Source organism: Piliocolobus tephrosceles, chromosome 1 (genome assembly GCF_002776525.5).
Source record: "Piliocolobus tephrosceles isolate RC106 chromosome 1, ASM277652v3, whole genome shotgun sequence".
NCBI lineage: Eukaryota > Metazoa > Chordata > Mammalia > Primates > Cercopithecidae > Piliocolobus > Piliocolobus tephrosceles.
The window spans coordinates 167090152-167110759 of NC_045434.1; the positions used below are offsets into that span (position 1 = coordinate 167090152).

At 38.7% G+C, this 20608-nt stretch overlaps 1 protein-coding gene across 3 annotated transcripts in view; it reads left to right on the forward strand.

Annotated features, from left to right (window-relative positions):
• Positions 1–20608, forward strand: part of USP24 (ubiquitin specific peptidase 24) — a 147905-nt gene that overhangs the window by 86110 nt on the left and 41187 nt on the right. For all 3 annotated transcript variants that reach the window (XM_023187807.2, XM_023187800.2, XM_023187790.2), the window contains exons 33-40: positions 2150–2245; positions 2360–2588; positions 3285–3444; positions 4291–4446; positions 6372–6442; positions 7133–7293; positions 17273–17334; positions 20135–20326. In XM_023187807.2, the coding sequence (XP_023043575.1) occupies positions 2150–2245; positions 2360–2588; positions 3285–3444; positions 4291–4446; positions 6372–6442; positions 7133–7293; positions 17273–17334; positions 20135–20326 (1127 nt within the window). The remainder of the gene's footprint in view (positions 1–2149; positions 2246–2359; positions 2589–3284; positions 3445–4290; positions 4447–6371; positions 6443–7132; positions 7294–17272; positions 17335–20134; positions 20327–20608) is intronic.

Below are 20608 nucleotides of genomic sequence, written 5' to 3' on the forward strand. Positions count from 1 at the left end.
ACCTGGGACAATTACCCTGGCAGCAGTGAAGAGGACGAAGGGAAATGGGAGAGACTGAAGGAAGGGAAGACTGAGAACTGACAGTATTCAGAGAGGAGATGAAGGGCAGTGACAGAATGACATTTATGACTAGGTAGAGGGTGGGGACATTTATAAAACGGCCCTGTGGTTTGTAGCTTGGTAGAGTGGGGAAATGGTGAGTCATTAGTCAGTATGCGAAATAAACACAGAGAGATGGAAGGAACAGAGGAAAGCAAGAGAAATAAGTTTGATTGCATACAAGGTCCTTCCGAGTCATGTGAAGTAGATGGTTTGGATTGGATAGGGTGCTTGTTAGAAAAGTGGAGAATGGCATGAGAGATTTGGGAGCGTGTGAGTAAAACCACGAGGGCATAATCCAGCTGTCAGAGCTGAGTGGCAAGTGTAAGGCAGGAAGGTAGCATCAGGGCATAGAGATCTCTCCTTTCAGATGAGTCAGAAAAAAGGGGTGACAGTAAATTGAAGAGAAAAATAACTGAGGGGAAAGCTGGCTTTTCTGTTTTGATTTTAGCTTGTGAAAGACTGGAAGACTTGGTTCTCTTCATAGGCTAACTAAAAGGGACCAATGAAGGAGAAAAAAATAAAGATGAAAGAGAAAGGGATAAATGATGGGGCCAACTTGTACTGCAGTTGGAAGCAGATTTTCTCTAGAAAGAAGTAGGCATGCATTTCCTCTGGGTGAGGAAAGCATGGACACCAGCTCGACGCATGAACAGAGGATGGTTGAAGGAATTCATGTGGGGAGGTCTGGCACAGAGAAGCTGGGTAGGGACCTTGAGGAGGTTGAGGGGATGGGAAACAGGGAAATGATGGCGAAAAGGATTCCCAGGTATCGTAGAAGGTCTGGCACACATGTGTAGCTTTATTCTGTGTTCGACACTGTAGAGGTGTTTTTAGTAAAAGCTCCTTTCATATCACTCAGCCATTTACAGGGCTGTCAAACTAAAGGCATTAAACATTTGACTTGCCGGGCGCAGTGGCTCAAGCCTGTAATCCCAGCACTTTGGGAGGCCGAGACGGGCGGATCACGAGGTCAGGAGATCGAGACCATCCTGGCTAACACGGTGAAACCCCGTCTCTACTAAAAAATACAAAAAACTAGCCGGGTGTGGTGGCGGGCGCTTGTAGTCTCAGCTACTCGGGAGGCTGAGGCAGGAGAATGGCGTAAACCTGGGAGGCGGAGCTTGCAGTGAGCTGAGATCCGGCCACTGCACTCCAGCCTGGGCGACAGAGCGAGACTCCGTCTCAAAAAAAAAAAAAAAAATTTTGGCTTATTTGTGTATGTCATTTAATTCATGTACCAGATATTGTTCTAAGCACTGAGAACAGAGCAGTGAGTAGATTAGACCAAAATCCACATCCTCATGAAGCTTACAGTTTAGAGGGGGAAACAATTAACGTGAGTAAAAATATGTGTCATGTGGTGAGGAGAGCTGTAGAGAACAATAAAGAAGGAAGCAGGGATTCCGGGGCTGTGATTTTCAGTAGGGTGATCAGGAAAAGCTTCACTGGGGTGACATCTAGCAAAGACCTGAGGAGATAAGGGAGCGAGACCCGGGGGAAAGCTTTTCAGAGGAGCAGCCAGCACATACCCATGCATGGGGACCTGCCTGGTGCCTGCAGAGGCCACAAGAGGCCAATGTGGTTGGGGCAGAGTGAATGAGGCAGTGCTTCCCATTCTCAAATGAGACAGAGGTCTGGGACATGACATTGTAGAGATACCAGAGGTCAAGTTATGAAGGATCTTATAGGCTGCTGTGAAGACTCTGCTGTTTTTCAGCATAGGAAATAGGAAGCCATTGAAGGATTTTATGCAGAAGAGTGCCATGATCTGACTCAAATTTTCCAAGGATCACCCTGATGGGTCTTTTGAAAATAGGTTTGGAAGGTGGAGAGTCAAGAGCAGAAGCAGGGAGAACAGTTAGGAAGCTTATAGGTATCATAGGAAATTATTATGATAGATATATGTAGGCTCTTTATATGACAGAATCGTGTAGAAACTAAGTGATTAATAATATTGATAACCAATTACATTACTGTACTTATGGAAAATTTAAAGTGAAAGAAATAGAAGTCTTTAATATCTTGCGTTTTTTTATTCTTTTTGAAGTTTGGTTGTAAATGTCATGCAGAGAGACTCCATCCCATCAGAAGTAGACTATGAAACAAGGCAGGGTGTTTATTCCATCTGTCTACAGCTTGCAAGGTATGTAAATACATTGCATTAGTCTCAACAGGCAATATTTGACTTTTTCTTTCAAATCATGTTTTTAAATAGTGTGAAATGGACTCAGAATAAGTCTAGCTATTTCTTTTTAAGATTTTTACTAGTTGGACAAACAATGCCCCCTTTATTAGATGAAGACCTCACCAAAGACGGCATAGAAGCACTTTCTTCCCGCCCATTCCGAAATGTCAGCCGGCAGACAAGCAGACAGATGTCCTTATGTGGTACCCCAGAAAAGTCATCCTACCGACAGTTGTCAGTGTCTGACAGGTCTTCTATTAGGGTTGAGGAAATCATCCCTGCTGCTCGAGTTGCAATACAAGTAAGTGATTTGTGTATTCAGGACATTTTAGTACCTCTTATTCAGAATGTCCTGTTTAGGAAGAGGTGCTATGGGGATTTAAAAATGATTAAGACATGAATATTGCCTTCAAGAAATTTATGGTGATTTAAAAAGAAATCACTAGGGCATAAATAACTCTAATTCCAGGTAGAAAGTATCAAGTGTTGTAAAACTACAAGATAAAACGTTCTGTGTGTCTTCAAAGTAGGTAGAGTAATTTCCTTCACCTGTGGCTGTGATGGGTGATTTTATGTTATAGATGGCATTTGAGCTAGGCTTTGAAGAACAGATGAGGATTAGATATACAGAGATTAGTACTTAGAAAGTTGGAGAAAGGAGATTTGTTCAAGAAAAAGGGAGCATACATGCAAACTAGAGACAATACCAGAGCTTATGGGAGGTCACAAGGTCATAGTATGTGGGAAAGGGGGAAAGTGAAAAAAAATTGGTAAAGCATAATTTGAAGCCACAGCATGAAGATCAATCTGTTTTACAGATGAAAAAACAGAGAAATTGAAAGTCCTTGAGCAGGATGGCAGCTTGAGAAAGGCCATCCTTCTGGATGACCTTGGAGGGAAAGGAGGCTTATGAAACTGAGACCTGTAAGAAGGTTGTAGATGTCAGGGCATGTGTTCAAGTATTGCTTTTTCTCATAATACTTGTTCCGTTCTTTAGACGATGGAAGTAAGTGATTTCACTTCTACTGTGGCTTGCTTCATGAGATTGTCATGGGCTGCGGCTGCAGGACGGCTTGATCTTGTTGGGAGTAGCCAGCCAATTAAAGAAAGTAATTCCCTGTGTCCTGCTGGAATTCGAAACAGACTCAGCAGTTCAGGTACTGATTAAAAAGAGACAGTAATGAGACCATTGGGTAAGAAATAGCCATAAAAATTATCTATGTGTAGGTTTGCCAGAGTCACAAAAGGGGGAGACCCTCTTCTCTTGCTTGTGAGCATGAGTAAAAATTCATCAAGCTCTGTATACACTTAGTATTTATGCATGTTCCTATATGCATGTCATGTTTCACTTAAGAAGAAAAATATTTATAAACACACAGAGTAAGTGAAGAAACCAAATCAGCAGTTTTTAGCTTAGCTGAGTATAAAAGTGTCATGAAACCAATCATTGTGGCAATAATACAAATTCATTTAGAATTCTGTCCTGGAAAACAGTTATTTTCTTCGTTTGCCAGGTTATTTTTCATTAGGCCTTTTGAAAATATAGCTTTATTTCCCAGCTTTGTTTGGTCTTCCTGCTCTATTTCTGTTTTAGAAATACCTCAATAATAAAGGAAGTTTTTAAAATGTTGACATACAGTAAAGCGTGTGGGATTTTTAGGGTTTTTGTGTGCATATAACCCATCTACATCAAGTTACAAGGTAGGAAACATTTCTGATATCCTCTGGAGGGCTCCCTCAGGCCCACAGAATTGCACTATTCTCATTTCTGTCACCTGAAATTAGTTTTGCCTTGTGAACACATTTTGATTGCCTGCAAATGTGTTTTAAAGAAAAAGTAGAGTGTTTCAAATACAGCGTTAAGTCTCTCTTGCTTCTTGGACCTAAGTGCTTTCTTGAAGTATTTAATGTCACATGAGGATTCTGGAACATATAGTAAAAAGATTAAAATATTGCATAGTTCCTGTTGGATCCACAGTAAATTTCTGCTTACCTATTTTCAGGAAGCAATTGCAGCTCTGGAAGTGAAGGAGAACCGGTAGCTCTGCATGCAGGAATCTGTGTTCGACAACAGTCTGTATCCACCAAAGACTCGCTGATTGCGGGAGAGGCTTTGTCTCTTCTTGTTACGTGCCTACAGCTTCGGAGCCAGCAACTAGGTGTGCTGGAGGCTTGTTTGTGATTAATCTCTTTCAGGGAAAGGCCACATTTCTGTTGGGAATTATTTACATTTCTTTATAGATATGGTCCCATTAGTTGAAATGAAAAAGGCGGGAAGTTGGCATGTGGAGTAGCTAAGGATGATGCTAAAGTAGCTCATTCTGAAGAAATATTTGTTGAGCACCTTTGTATATGGGGTTCCACAGTTGCTGTCACCAGGGCAGTGTGTCTGCACGCCACAAGCTTGCTGTCTAGTTGAGAGATTCAAACAGCCCAAATTTACTAGTTCGTAAATTAGAGAATTAGAATTGTATATCAATTCCTGATAATGACACTAGTATTAAAAATTGTGTAACTTAAGATGTACCCTTTCATCTTTATTGTTGGCTTTGGTGAACGGGGACCATTACTAATCATTCTCTAACATGAGAGCACCCCAGGGCTCAGCTCCTCATCATCTGTTCTCTATCTCCATTCATTCCCTTGGTGATCTCGTGCAGTTTCACAGTTTTGAATTCCGCTATGTGTTGACAACACCTAAATTTGGGTCTATGGCCTGTACCACTGTCCTGATATCTCCAGCTGGATATCAAATAGACATCCCAAACTTCTCATTTCCAGAACTGAGCTCCCCTAATCCTGCCCATATCACCCTAGAGTTTTCTCAACTTAAAAGCAGTTCTGTTCTTCCAGTTGCTCTGGCCAAAAACCTTGGCTTCATCTTTGATATGTTTTTTTTCACCCCCTACTTCTAATCTGTCAGCACATCCCCCTTCAAGCCCTCTCTAGATTCTACCCCTTAGCACCCCTTTCACTGTTGGTGCCCTCTGAGCTGCCATTGCTTCCTACTTGGACTATAGCAAGAGTGCCCTAACTCATCTCCCTGCTTCTGCCTTGCACTTTATTCTTTACTCAGCAACCAGGGTGGACCTTCTACATTTTAAGTCAGAGTGTGTCACTCCTCTTTCAAAGCCTTTCGGTGGCATCTCAGTTCACCGAGTAAAAGCCAAATCTTTACGAGGGGTGGACACAGTGTACCCATTGATACTTCTGTGCCTTTGCTTCTACTCTCCCTTTTACTCACTGTGCTTCGGCCACCCTGGGCTCCTTGCTGTTCCCCCAACAGCCAGCATACATTCCTTCCCTTGCACTGGCTGTTTGTTCTCTCTTTCCAGTATGCTTACTGAGACTTTCCCCAACCACCTTTGAAAAAATTACAATGCTCTTCTTGCCCCAGCGCTACCCAGACCCCTTACCTTATTTTTTTCCTGTATCATTTATCATTTTATAACATGCAAAATAATTGCCTATTTATTGTGTTTATTATCATTATCTCCTCCCCAACTACACTGAAAGCTCCATGAGGACAGAGACTTTTATGCATTTTGTTCCCTGATGAATCTCCAGCCCCTAAACATTGTCTGATGTGTAGTAGATTCTCAATAAATAAATATTCAGAAATGAAGTTTTAGCAACTCCACTTTTAAAAAGTGTACTAGTCCTACTCTTAGCTGTTTGATTTCATTTAATTTTCCTGGAATTGTTTAACATAGATATATTTTCAAATCAAGATGAAAAAATAACTTCCCTCCAAACTTTTATCTGTTATTATTTGTAAGTTTATTTTAGGGTATATTTTATAGTTTGCAACTATTGATAGTTTCTCAAGGCAAGACATTTATTCTGTAACTGGCATTATGCTAAAATATGGGGCCCAAAAATAAGACACGGTTTCTTCTCTTAAGTAACTTAGAATTTTATGGGGTAAATGGATAGGCATAAAAGCAGTTGTAAAAGGTTCTGAATTATTGTATGTAAAAGAGATGAGCTTATGCTTAAGATGAGCTTAAGAAATTAATCAAAATTTGAAAATGCGTTACCTAACTTGTTTCACACACCCACATCCCCCATTTCTTCTTCTTAGCATCTTTCTATAACTTGCCCTGTGTTGCTGATTTCATCATTGATATTCTGCTCGGATCACCAAGTGCTGAGGTGAGGATTTTTCACGTTACTTACAAAAATCCTTTGGTCCTGTTGTTTTGTGAGCTCTCTCAACTACCTGTGACGTTGTTGGGAATACAGGAGTGGCATTGGGTGCTCTCAGGGAGTGTACAGAGGGGCTGCAGACCATGAAAGAAAAGTAACCATTTGGACTCTACTGCCTTTCCTTCTACTGTCTCCTCCATATGCCATCAAAAGTTATGAGACTAATGTTAGTAAGTTATTTTTGTTTGTAACAATGTTACAACCAGTGTCTGACATCCATAACTGGCAAGGGCAGCTGGCATTAAGCATCCACATGTTGGTCAGAATCAGGAAAGATCAACCTCAACCCATAAACTTTCATTAGATTTTATAGTCCTGACATTCTTACATGACCTTGAGGATTAACTTAAACTTTCTTTTTTCTTATTTTCATTTACATTAAGTTATAAACCTATTGAGTAGAGTAAAATAGTAGAATAATTTGGGAAATCAGTTCCCAAACCACCGTGGGTTTTAATTAGCCTTAGTTTATTCAGTGGAAACCTTACCATTAAAAACTGAAACACTCATACCTTTCTAGTATCCTTCAGTAACTTGAGTGACTAAATAGGGTGGACTTTGGAAGAAAATCACTCTTGAAGTAGTCTCAACATGTTGATTCATGTCTGTCCTTTGCTGCTGATCATGTAATTTCAGATTCGCCGGGTTGCCTGTGATCAGCTGTACACTCTTAGTCAGACAGACACATCAGCGCATCCGGATGTGCAGAAGCCAAATCAGTTTCTTCTAGGCGTCATCCTCACGGCTCAGCTGCCTCTCTGGTCTCCAACTAGTATTATGAGAGGAGTCAATCAGAGGTATGTAATAAAAATGGAAAAGCTCACCTTATACAGAGAGAGGATAAATGATAATTTGTGTGCTGCTCCCCTAAAGTCCACAGTGCATTATTGAGATGACTAGAATTTCTCCTTTCTTCTTCTGACATTTGGGTCCTGAAAGACGGCATTTGGATAGGAGAGTTAGAAGAAACACTACCAGGCCTTCTTCTCCATACCCCTAGTTCTCACTTCACCCTGTGTGATTCATCTACCCCAGAGAGAAAAAGGAGTTCACCTGATTGGTGAGAGCCTGGAATTACTGGAGCCCAGTCACTGTGTAAAGGTTATACTGATTCTCTCCCCTTGTGCATCACTTTTTCAGTGCAGATATCTCATAGCTCCATGTCTAGAGGTAGCCGGGGTATCCTCCTGGCTTGCTTTCTTGGTTTTATACATGCTTCAGTATGTAAGAGAGCTTGTAGTCCAGGCTCGTGAGATAACTGTTCTGCCTGCCCCGTCTTACCTCTACAGGTGAGCCTGCATGCATGTGCTCCTCAGTCTAGTCCCAGGATAGGAGGTAGGGGTCTCACATTGACCTCAAGTTCATATGACTTTTTCTAACTCACCTTTACCACACAGCCCCTGCTATGGGGCTTATAAAGTGTCATGGAGATTTGTGAAGTCAATGTTTCCTTTACTCGTTTATGTGCTTTATAAATTAGGTCCATCTCCAAAACTTTTGCATCATCCTAAACTGAAACACTATCTCCGTGAAGAGGTAATTAAATGAAAGACTGAAAAATTTGACTCCATAAAAATTAAAATTTTCTATATAGGAAAAAAAATACCTCAAAGTGAAAAGTCAATCACCAAGCTGGGAAAATAAATCTGCAACATACATGACAGACAATAAGCTAACTCGAGATATATATATATATAACTATTATAAATTATTAAGCAAAAGACCAACAGCCAAGTTAAAAAGGGACAAAGAATGTAAACAGACTGTTCAAAGACATGTAGATTTTGTTTGAATTGCTAAATTTTTTTTATTGTGGTAAATATACATAACATAAAATTTACCGTTTGAAGTGTACAGTTCTGTGACATTCAGTACATATACATTGTGATGCAACCATCACAACTGTCTATTTCCAAAACTCTTTAGTCATCCTAAACTGAAACTCTGTACCCATTGAACAATAACTCCCTGTTCCCTCTCCACCATCCCATTGCAACCACCATTCTACTTTCTGTCTCTAAGGATTTGACGACTCTAGGTACCTCATATAAGTGGACCCATACAGTATTTGTCCTTATATGTCTGGCTTATTTCACTTAGCATAATGTCCTTAAGGTTTATTCATGTTGTAGCATGAATCAGAATTTCTTTCCTTTTTAAGGCTGAACTATATATCGTTCTATGTATAAACAATATTGGTATATCCATCCATAGATGAACATTTGGGTGTTTCCACCTTTTGGCCTTTGTGAATGCAGCTACAAACATGGGTGTGCAAATATCTATGTGAATCCCTGTTTTCAGTTCTTTTGGGTGTATACCCAGAAGTGGAATTGCTAGATCATTTAGTAATTGTGTGTTTGATTTCTTTGTGGAACCACCATACTGTTTTCCACAATGGCTGTACCATTTTACTTTCCCACCAGCAATGTACAAAGATTCTCGTAACTTCTCCACATCTTAGCCAATGCTTATTGTTTTCTAGGATTTTTGTTTTTGTTTTTGTTTCATTTTGTTTTTGATAGTAGCTATCCTAATGCATGTGAATTGGCATCTGTGGTTTCAGTTTGCATTTCCTTGATAACTAATGTTGAGCGTCTTATCTTGTGCTTGTTGGCTATTCATATATCTTCTTTGGAGAGACATCTATTTTAAGACCTTTGCTCATTTTTAAATTGGATTATTTGTTGTGGAATTCTTTATATATCCTAAATATTGATCCCTTGTCAGATAATACGATATGCAGATATTTTGTCCCAATCTGTGGGTTGTCTTTTAGCTCTCTTGATGGTGTTCTATGTATGTATTTTGTCTTTAGTTGCCTGTGTTTTTGCTGTCGTAGCCAGGAAATTATGGCCAAATCCTATGTTACAAAGTTTTCCCCATTTTCTTCTAAGGGTTTTATAGTTGTAGTTCTTACATTTAGGTATTTGACCCGTTTCGAGTTTAGTTTTGCATATGGTGTAAGGAGGTAAGGGTCTGACTTCATTCTTTTCCATGTGAATATCCAATTTCCCCAGTGCTGCTTTTTAAAAAATACTATCCTTTCCCCATTGAATGGTTTTGGTGCCCTTGATGAAAATCAGGACCATATGTTTGAGTTCTGCATTTCCATTCCATTGGTCTGTATGTCTGTCTTTATACCAGTATAACACTGTTTTGATTACTGTAGTATTGTACTAAGTTTGAAATCAGGAAGTATGAGTCTTTCAACCTTGTTCCTCTTTTTCAGGATTGATTTGGCTACTTAAAGAGTCCATGTGAATTTTAGAATGGGTTTTTCTGTTTTTGCAAATGTCTTTGGGATTTTCATAGAGATTTCATTGAACCTATAGGTGACTTTGAATAGTAATGACATCTTAACAAGATTTTGTCTTTCAATCCTTGAACACAAGATGTCTTTTCATTATGTCGTCTTTAATTTCTTTCAGCAATGTTTATAGTTTTCACTGAACAAGTCTTTCGTTTCCTTAAGTTGGTTCCTAAGTATTTTATTGTTTTTGATGCTATTGTAGGTGGAATTGTTGATTTCTTTTTCAGTTTGTTCATTGTTAGTGTAAGAAACACAACTGATTTTTGTGTTGATTTCGTATGCTGCAACTTCACTGAATTTATTAGTTCTAACAGTTTCTTTTGCAGAAACTTCAGGGCTTTCCCAGTAACATGTCATCTGCTAACAGATAATTTTACTCCCTTTTCAATTTGGATGTCTTTTATTTCTTTTTCTTGCCTAATTGCTCTGGCTGAAACCTCCAACACTATGTTGAATAGAAGTGGTAAAAATGGGCATCCTGGCCGGGCGCGGTGGCTCAAGCCTGTAATTCCAGCACTTTGGGAGGCTGAGACGGGCGGATCACGAGGTCAGGTGATCGAGACCATCCTGGCTAACACGGTGAAACCCCGTCTCTACTAAAAAATACAAAAAACTAGCCAGGCGAGGTGGCGGGCACCTGTAGTCCCAGCTACTCGGGAGGCTGAGGCAGGAGAATGGTGTAAACCCAGGAGGCGGAGCTTGCAGTGAGCTGAGATCCGGCCACTGCACTCCAGCCTGGGCGACAGAGTGAGACTCCGTCTCAAAAAAAAAAAAAAAAAAAAAAAAAAGTGGACATCTTTGTTTCTGCTGTTAGGATAAATGCTTTCAGTCATTCAGCATTGAGTATGTTAGCTGTGGGTTTTTCGTATCTGACTTTATTATGTTGAGGTAGTTCCCTTCTATTTGTAGTTTGTTAAGTGTTTTTTATCATGAAAGTGGGTTAAATTTTATCAAATGCTTTTTCTGCTTTGATTGAAATAATCATGTAGGTCTTTTTCTTTCTTTCCCTTAATATGGGATTACATTGATTTTTGTACCCTGGACCATACTTGAATTCCAGGAGTCAATCCCACTTGTTCATGGGGTGTAATCCTTTAAATGCACTGCTTTGGTTTGATAGTATTTTGTTGAGGATTTTTGCATTAGCATTCATAAAGGATATTGGTCTGTAGTTTTCTTGTGGTGTCTTTTTCTGACTTTTCTGTCAGGATAATACTGGGTCATAGAATGAGTTAGGAAATGTTACCTCCTCTTCAGTTTTTTGAAAGAGCTTGAGAAGACTTGGTGGTAATTCTTTAAATATTTGTTAGAATTCACCAGTGAAGCCATCTAGTCCGGGGTTTTTCTTTGTTGGGAGTTTTTAAAATTTTTTTGGATTACCAATTCAGTCTCCTTGCTAAGTAGATTTGTTTACCTTTTCTGTTTCTTCTGATTCAATCATGGTAGGTTTTGTGTTTCTAGAAATTTGTCCACTTCATCTAGGTTAATTTGTTGGCATACAGTTGCTTATGGTACTCTCTTATATCCTGTTCATTTCTGTAAAATTGGTAGTTACGTACCCACTTCCATTTCTGAGTTTAGTAATTTGATCCTTCTGCCTTTTTTGTCTTAGTCTACCTAAAGGTTTGTTGGTCTTGTTGATCTTTTCAAAGAGCCAACTTTTGATTTCATTGATTTTTTTTTCTTTTTGGTATTTTTTTATCATTCTTTATTTCCACTCTAATCTTTACTTATTTCTTTCCTTCTGCTAGCTTTAAGTTTGGTTTGTTCTTCTTTTTCTAGTTCCTTAGGTGTAAAGTTAGGTTGTCAGTTGGATCCTTTTCTTGTTTTTAATGTAAGCATTTATTTTAATTATACTTTAAGTTCTGGGATAAATGTGCAGAACATGCAGGTTTGTTACATAGGTGTACACGTGCCATAGTGGTTTGCTGCACCCAGCAACCCGTCATCTACATTAGGTATTTCTCTTAATGCTGTCCCTCCCCTAGCCCGCCACTCCCCCTCCCCCCGCCGACAGGGCCGGTGTGTGGTGTTCCCCTCCCTGTGTCATGTGTTCTCATTGTTCAGCTCCCACTTATGAGTGAGAACATGCAGTGCTTGGTTTTCTATTCTTGTGTTACTTTGCTGAGAATGATGGTTTCCAGCTTCATCTGTGTCACTGCAAAGGACATGAACTCATCCCTTTTTATGGCCACATAGTGTTCCATGGTGTATATGTGCCACATTTTCTTTATCCAGTCTATCATTGATGGGCATTTGGGTTGGTTCCAAGTCTTTGCTATTGTGAACAGTGCCTCAGTAACCACACGTGTGCATGTGTCTTTATAGTAAAATGATATATAATCCTTTGGGTATATATCCAGTAATGGGATTGCTGGGTCAAATGGTATTTCTGGTTCTAGATCCTTAAGGAATTGCCACACTGTCTCCACAATGGTTGAACTAATTTACACTTCGACCAACAGTGTAAAAGTGTTTCTCCATATCCTCTCCAGCATCTGTTGTTTCCTGATTTTTAATGATCGCCATTCTAACTGATGTGAGATGGTATCTCATTGCAGTTTTGATTTGCATTTCTCTACAGTGATGATGAGCTTTTTTCCATGTTTGTTGACCACTTCTTTTGAGAAATGTCTGTTCATATCCTTTGCCCACTTTTAGATGGAGTTGTTTTATTCTTGTAAATTTGTTTAAGTTCTTTGTAGATTCTGGATATTAGCCCTTTGTCAGATGGATAGACTGCAAAAATGTTCTCCCATTCTGTAGGTTGCCTGTTCATTCTGATGATAGTTTCTTTTGCTGTGCAGAAACTCTTTTGTTTAATTGTATCCCATTTGTCAGTTTTGGCTTTTGTTGCCATTGCTTTTGGTGTGTTAGTCATGAAGTCCTTGCCCATGCCTGTGTCCTGAATGGTATCGCCTAGGTTTTCTTCTAGAGTTTTTATGGTTTTAGGTCTTACGTTTAAGTCTTTAATCCATCTTGAGCTAATTTTTGTATAAGATGTAAGGAAGGGGCCCAGTTTCAGTTTTCAGCATAGAGCTAGTCAGTTTTCCCAACACCATTTATTAAATAGGGAATCATTTCCCCATTGCTTATTTTTGTCAGGTTTGTCAAAGATCAGATGGTTGTAGTAGATGTGTGGCATTATTTTTGAGGCCTCTGTTCTCTTCCATTCGTTTATAAATCTGTTTTGGTACAGTACCATGCTGTTTTGATTGCTGTAGCCTTTTGGTGTAGTTTGAAGTCAGGTAGCATGTTGCCTCCAGCTTTGTTCTTTTTGCTTAGGATTGTCTTGGCTATACAGGTTCTTTTTTGGTTCCATATGAAATTTAAAGTAGTTTTCTCTAATTCTGTGAAGAAAGTCAGAGGTAGCTTGATAGGGATAGCATTGAATCTATAAATTACTTTGGGCAGTATGGCCATTTTCACGATATTGATTATTCCTATGCACGAGCATGGAATGTTTTTCCATTTGTTTGTGTCCTCTCTTATTTCCTGAGCAGTGGTTTGTAGTTCTCCTTGAAGAAGTCCTTCATATGCCTTGTAAGTTGTATTCCTAGGTATTTTATTCTCTTTATAGTAATTGTGAATGGGGGCTCTCTGTCTGTTATTGGTGTGTAGGAATGCTTGTGATTTTTGCACATTGATTTTGTATCCTGAGACTTTGCTGAAGTTGCTTATCAGCTTAAGGAGATTTTGGCCCAAGAGAAGATGGGGTTTTCTAAATATAGAATCATGTCATCTGTAGACAGAGACAATTTGACTTCCTGTCTTCCTATTTGAATACCCGTTATTTCTTTCTCTCGCCTGATTGCCCTGGCTAGAACTTCCAGTACTATGTTAAAGAAGAGTGGTGAGAGAGATCATCCTTGTCTTGTGCCAGTTTTCAAAGGGAATGCTTCCAGCTTTTGCCCATTCAGTATGATATGGGCTGTGGGTTTGTCATAAATAGTTCTTACTATATTTGAGATACGTTCCATCAATACCTAGTTTATTGCATATGTTAAACCAGCCTTGCTTCCCAGGGATGAAGCCGACTTGATCGTGGTGGATAGCTTTTTGATGTGCTGCTGGATTCAGTTTGCCAATATTTTATTGAGGATTTTCACATCTATGTCATCAGGGATATTGGCCCGAAATTTTCTTTTTTTGTTGTGTCTCTGCCAGGTTTTGGTATCAGGATGATGCTGGCCTCATAAAATGAGTTAGGGAGGAGTCCCTCTTTTTCTCTCGTTTGGAATAGTTTGAGAAGGAATGGTACCAGCTTCTCTTTGTACGTCTGGTAGAATTCAGCTGTGAATCCATCTGGTCCTGGGCTTTTTTTTTTTTTTGGTTGGTAGGCTATTAATTACTGCCTCAGTCTATTCAGGGATTCAACTTCTTCTTGGTTTAGTCTTGGGAGGGTGTATGTGTCTAGGAATTTATCCATTTTTTTCTAGATTTTCTAGTTTATTTGCATAGAGGTGTTTATAGTATTCTCTGATGGTAGTTTGTATTTCTGTGGGATCAGTGGCGATATATCCTTTATCATTTTTTATTGTGTCTATTTGATTCTTCTCTCTTTTCTTCTTTATTAATCTGGCTAGTGGTCTAGGAATATTTACCAAGCAAATGGAAAGCCAAAAAAAAAAAAAAAAAAGCAGGGGTTGCAATCCTAGTCTCTGATAAAACAGACTTTAAAACCAACAAAGGTCAAAAAAAAACAAAGAAGGACATTACACAGTGGTAAAGAGATCAATGCAACAAAAAGAGCTAACTATCCTAAATATATATGCACCCAATACAAGAGAACCCAGATTCATAAAGCAAGTTCTTAGAGACCTACAAAGAGACTTTGACTCCCACACAGTAATAGTGGGAGACTTGAACACCCCACTGTCAATATTAGATCAATGAGACAGAAAATTAATAAGGATATTCAGGACTTGAACTCAGCTCTGGACCAAGCGGACCTAATAGACACCTGCAAAACTCTCCACCCCAAATCAGCAGAATATGCATTCTTTTCAGCACCACATTGCACTTGTTCTAAAATTGACCACGTAATTGGAAGTAAAACACTCCTCAGCCAAAGAATGGAAATTGTAACAATCTCTCAGACCGCAGTGCAATCAAATTAGAACTCAGGATTAAGAAACTCACTCAAAATCGCACAACTACATGGAAACTGAACAACCTGCTCCTGAATGACTACTGGGTAAATAATGAAATTAAGGCAGAGATAAATAAGTTCTGTGAAACCAATGAGAACAAAGACGCAACGTACCAGAATCTCTGGGACACAGCTAAAGCAGTGTTTAGAGGCAAATTTATAGCACTGAATGCCCACAGGAGAAAGCAGGAAAGATCTAAAATCAACACCCTAACATCACAATTAAAATAACTAGAGAAGTAAGAGCAAACAAATTCAGAAACTAGCAGAAGACAAGAAATAACTAAGATCAGAGCAGAACTGAAGAAGATAGTGACACGAAGAACCTTTCAAAAAATCAGTGATTCGAGGAGCCGATTTTTTGAAAAGATTAACAAAATGAATGTAAGCATTTATAGCTATGAATTTCCATCTCATAACACTTTTGATATTTCCCATAATTTTTGGCAAGTTGTATTTTTGTTTTCATTTGTCTTAATATATTTTCTAATTTCCCTTCTGGTTTCTTTGATCCATTCTTGACTTTTTTTTTAATACCTCTGTTTTCTAGATATAATATGTATAATCTATAGAATTTCTCAAATTTAATTATAATTTTATCTGTTGTTTGCAAGTCTTTATTACAGGATTAAATGTGTGTATAAACACTTGTTATATTCTCATTCACTTTCTAATATACAGAGATTTCTGGCCCCCATATCCAGGCTTCTACATAAATATTATTTTGAAACATTTAACCTTCTGTTTTAGCATTCCAAATGTCTAAGAAAGAAGTCAAGATTTTGTTTTCTGGGATAAGGTCATTGTGAGTGACTTAGAAATGTTAAAAATTCAGCCAAAACTTAAAAATCATGTTATAGTTTACCATCAAGATTTAAGCTGAATTAGACATTAGCTGTGTATTTCTGGTAATAAAAAATAATTCTTTAGTGATATTTCAGAGAATGGCTTCCCCTAGTAAACATGTGAATTAAAAGCTGTAGAAATTTCTTCTTTTGTCTTTGTATACTTTTTACTTTAGAATTCCAACTTTTCCTGGTTAAAATTTTTCTAAACAGACGAACTTTTTATTTGAAAGACAAATGATTCTTCAGTATAAATGTTTGAGCCATTTTTTAAGAAGTTAAAGTTATTGTGCTTATACTTGTAAACCAGTTTACTTAATATAAGTACACGTTAAGATTTAATTTTTTATTTAATATTAAGTTCCTCTAAGTTTTACGGAAGAAGCAGAAAGCATTAGACGAGAGTTTTCACGTACACTCTTAAAGAATCCTTAAAAATCTGTTGAAGGTAGAGCTTTTTAATTTCACATCAAACTGAATCTTTAATTATATGTTTGCATAATTTAAAAAATTACGTCTCACAGCTTTTTTTAATGCCCAAGTTTGGTACATATTTTCTCCCTCAGTAGTGTGATGATGATAGTTGCATGCTAAATACCAGGGAAAAAAAACAGTATGGTGATAATAATAGCAGTTACCACGGGCCAACTATATGCCACACAGCATACTAAACTGCTCATGTATGTTTTTCTTTTAATCCTCAGACTGGCCTAATGAGTTTGGCAGTTTTATTGTCTTCATTTTTTATAACCATAATTCTTGGTTAATTATATATTCTCCTCATTAGTTTGTGCTTGAACCTTTTCTACATGTTTGTATATATGCATCTATTTTTTATTTCCAATACTATAGTAAGCATTTTAGAAGTTACAATACTAAAAGTTAAAAGTGTAATAGTTGTCCATGGGACATCCAGTTGCTATAAGTACGGGAGCCAGGTTTAAAACCCATTTGTGTCTGATTCTAAAACCTGTGCTGTTCACTACTATAATTGCAGAAAAAGCTTCTTTGGTCATCCTCTGTAAAATAGTTTCCCTGTGTCTTTCTCTTCTTACTCTGCTCTATTTTTCTTCTTAGTGCATATTACCACTTGACAAATGAGTATATTTCTAATTTGTTGTTTGTCTCCCTTCTTAATTTCACTGATCTCCCAAAACAGTTCCAGGCATTTGTAGGTGCTTAGCAGATACAGGTTGAAATGTAAATGAATGAATGTAATGAGTGTATTATGTATGCAATCAGTGCATTTATTATTTTAAGATGTGATAGATTTAATGTTTCCCTCTCTTTACACTGTTATTTCTATTACTATATTTGTATTAGTAAAATCAATATGCTTCTTGCTAAAATATAGAATTTGAATTAATATGAAAGTAGTATGCTTATGAAACTTGTTCTTACAAGGAAAATACTTTTTATTTTCAAATCAGCCTCTTATTAGTAACTGAAACCTTTCTGTTTTTTAGACTGTTATCTCAGTGTATGGAGTATTTTGACTTGAGATGCCAGTTATTAGATGATCTGACAAGTAAGTAAATGACTAATATGTAGGGGAGAGGGACTGGGGAAGAGTAGAAGAGAAAGTCACATGGACATTTCTAAGTATGATTTACATATCTCAGGTGTAAATAAAATTACAGTTATTGTTTGAATTTGAACCTTGTTTTCTTGAAAATAGCATATAAACCTGTGTACCAGTGAGCTCTTCTTCTGTTACATAACCAGTCATTAATGAATTGAGAAAATTTGTTGATTTTTAAATTATCTAAGGCTCATATTTTAATTACACTGATACAAAACTATTATGAAGGGTCTTTCTCTCCAGTGTAGTCTGTTATAATTTTAAAGGTTGATTGTCGAAGGAAAGAGGAACTCTTTATTGCAGCATGTTGATAGTGTTAGAAGTCAGTTCATTAGTGTTACTTGTAAAGTATCATGGTTAGAAATTCTTTTGTTAGTGTGCTGAGATTTTAATTGTACTTACCCTTAAATAATGCAAATGTATGTTGCAATGCTCTGTAAATTTTGGTTCACATCAAGAGTTTGTTCTCCACTCTTTACAAAGAATTTGCTTCAGCTTACAGGAAATTAATAAAATAAAAATCAGGATCCACAAAAATAGCAATTGGTAAAGAACGTCAAGGCTGGGAGGAAAAAAAATACCTCAGAATTAATTTGTGAGGTTCCTGAAAGCCAGAAGTAAAAAGAAAACAGTGTATGGTTAGTTGTTCAGCATATGGTTAGAATGCCCTGTAAGAAGAAATAGAATACTTTCTCAAAAGAAGCAAATCTCTTTCCCAGCACCTAAGTCTAAAAGAAATTTCATACAAAGGCCATCATGTAATGGACACATAAAGACAGTGACTAATAATCCTCAACAACATTTCTATGGTGGCACATGCCTTCATCAGTTTTGCAAGTGTCTGTCAAAAACAGGAGGTGGCTGGATGCAGTGGCTCATGCCTGTAATCATGGCACCTTGGGAGGCCAAGGCGGGCAGATCACTTGAAATCAGGAGTTTCAGACCAGCCTGGCCGGCATGGTGAAACCTTGTGTCTACCAAAAACACAAAAATTAGCCGGGCGTGGTGGCATGTGTCTGTAATCCCAGCTGCTTGGGAGGCTGAAGCAGGAGAATCGCTTGAACCCGGGAGGTAGAGGTTGCAGTGAGCCGAGATTGCACCAGTGCACTCCAGCCTGGGTGACAGAGCAAGACAAAGTCACCAAAAAAGAAAATAACAGGCCACATTGCTCTGAGCACTGCAGTGGAATTGGTTTCGTGAAGAGGGAGTTAATACAGTGTGAGAGTGTGTCTTGATTCAGAGAGAAGATCTGTTGGATCTAGCGAAGTGGGTGGACTCCATGTCCATCTTACAGTCTCACGTAACACTGGTTTTCACCCAGGCTCCCAGGGAAAGCTGACCAGCAGCCATCCAGGCTTTGCTTTCTGCTCTGCAGCAAGGACAGGAATCATGAGTTGGCTATACACATGCAACTTTGAAATGAATGAATGAGTTATTAATCTAGACCTTCCCTGTGTTGTTGAGTGATAAATGAGGGACCCAGGATCTCTTGTTAAGATCTTGGGAGGTGAGGGGAATTAATTCTCAGGTAATAACATGTCTTGAAACAAACAATATTTGCCATTTCTGGAGTGTTTTCCGTAAGCCAGTGCCTACACTAGCACTTCATACACAGCACCCTGCCGTGTAGGTGCTGGTCACATTGTATAATAAGGAAAGAAGATCACACAGTAAGTGGTAGACATAGGGTTTGTATCTGGTCCCAGTCCAGCTCTGACTGACCCTAAAGGGTCCTTCTTCACTTCACTGTGTGGAGACCCTGCTTACTTCTCACTATAGTACAGTGGAAGAAGAGCATAATCACTCTTCCTCTCCTCCCCAGTCTCAATTTCCAATGTGAAATTGTGCTGTAAGTCCTTGTTTGAAGGGGCAAGTGAAATACATAATACAAAAGAACAGAGTAGTTCTCAGGAGTTTGTCACATTGTTTAGAAACCTGGACTCTGGCAGCTGTACTTCTGACCTCATTGTCCTTTGCTGAACTCAGCCCTCCCTTGGTTCAGGTAACACTGCAGGAGTGTTGATTCTCCTCATACCCTTATACCCCTTCTTTCTCTAAAAGATTTTGTTTCCTGGGACCTCTGCTACCCCCCACCAAACCAGGAGCTCCTTCAGAGTGGGATTTGTCTCCCTCATCTTACAGCCTCAGCGTATGGCACAGTGACCTGCACAGAGGAGGCAACCAATAAGTAGTTTATGAATGAGGGTGCCTTCATTCCCTGTGAGCAGCAGCTGTCGCCTGCCATTTGTTAATGACAGTTTTGTGGGGTTTTTTGTTTGTTTGTTTTGTTTATTTTTTGAGACAGAGTCTTGCTGTTTTCGCCCAGGCTGGAGTGCAGTGGCATGATCTCAACTCACTGCAACCTCTGCTTCCTGGGTTCAAGGAATTCTCCTGCCCCCACCTCCTGAGTAGCTGGAACTACAGATAGGCACCACCGTGCCCATCTAATTTTTGTATTTTTAGTAGAGACGGGGTTTCACCATGCTGGCCAGGCTGGTCTTGAACTCCTGACCTCGTGAACCGCCCGCCTCAGCCTCCCAAAGTGCTGGGATTACAGATGTGAGCCAGCAGCCCCGGCCTTAATGATAGTTTTTTAAAAATCTATGAAGTAGAAAATTGGGGCTTGACTTTGCTTACTTTAATTCAAGACTTTGACTGCTTGACTTTGCTTACTTTAATTCAAGACTTTGACTCCATAAAGGAAAATTCTTCTTTGTTTGTAATGGATTTTTTTTTTCCTTCTTAGCTTCAGAAATGGAGCAGTTAAGGATCAGCCCAGCTACCATGCTTGAAGATGAGATTACTTGGCTGGATAACTTTGAACCTAATCGCACAGCTGAATGTGAGACCAGTGAAGCAGACAACATCTTACTGGCAGGGCACTTACGCCTCATCAAGACCCTTCTTTCACTCTGTGGGGCAGAAAAGGAAATGCTTGGTAATTATCGCTTCATCTTATATGGCAGATTCTTCAGTGCTCAATTATTGCCAGTGTTGTGTGTCATTGGGAAAATAAGATAGATGCCAAGTGTTCCATGGAAAATTGACCCTTCACCCAGTAGGAAATTGTCTGTTATTTTAGTGGCTAACAAATTTAAGGTGTACTTTACCCGTATCATTAAACAACATAGAGAATTTTATAGTGTTGAAAATATCTGGATCACATAACTTCCTAATACCAAGTAAGAATTATAATTCAAAGTAGATTTTTCTCTTTTTG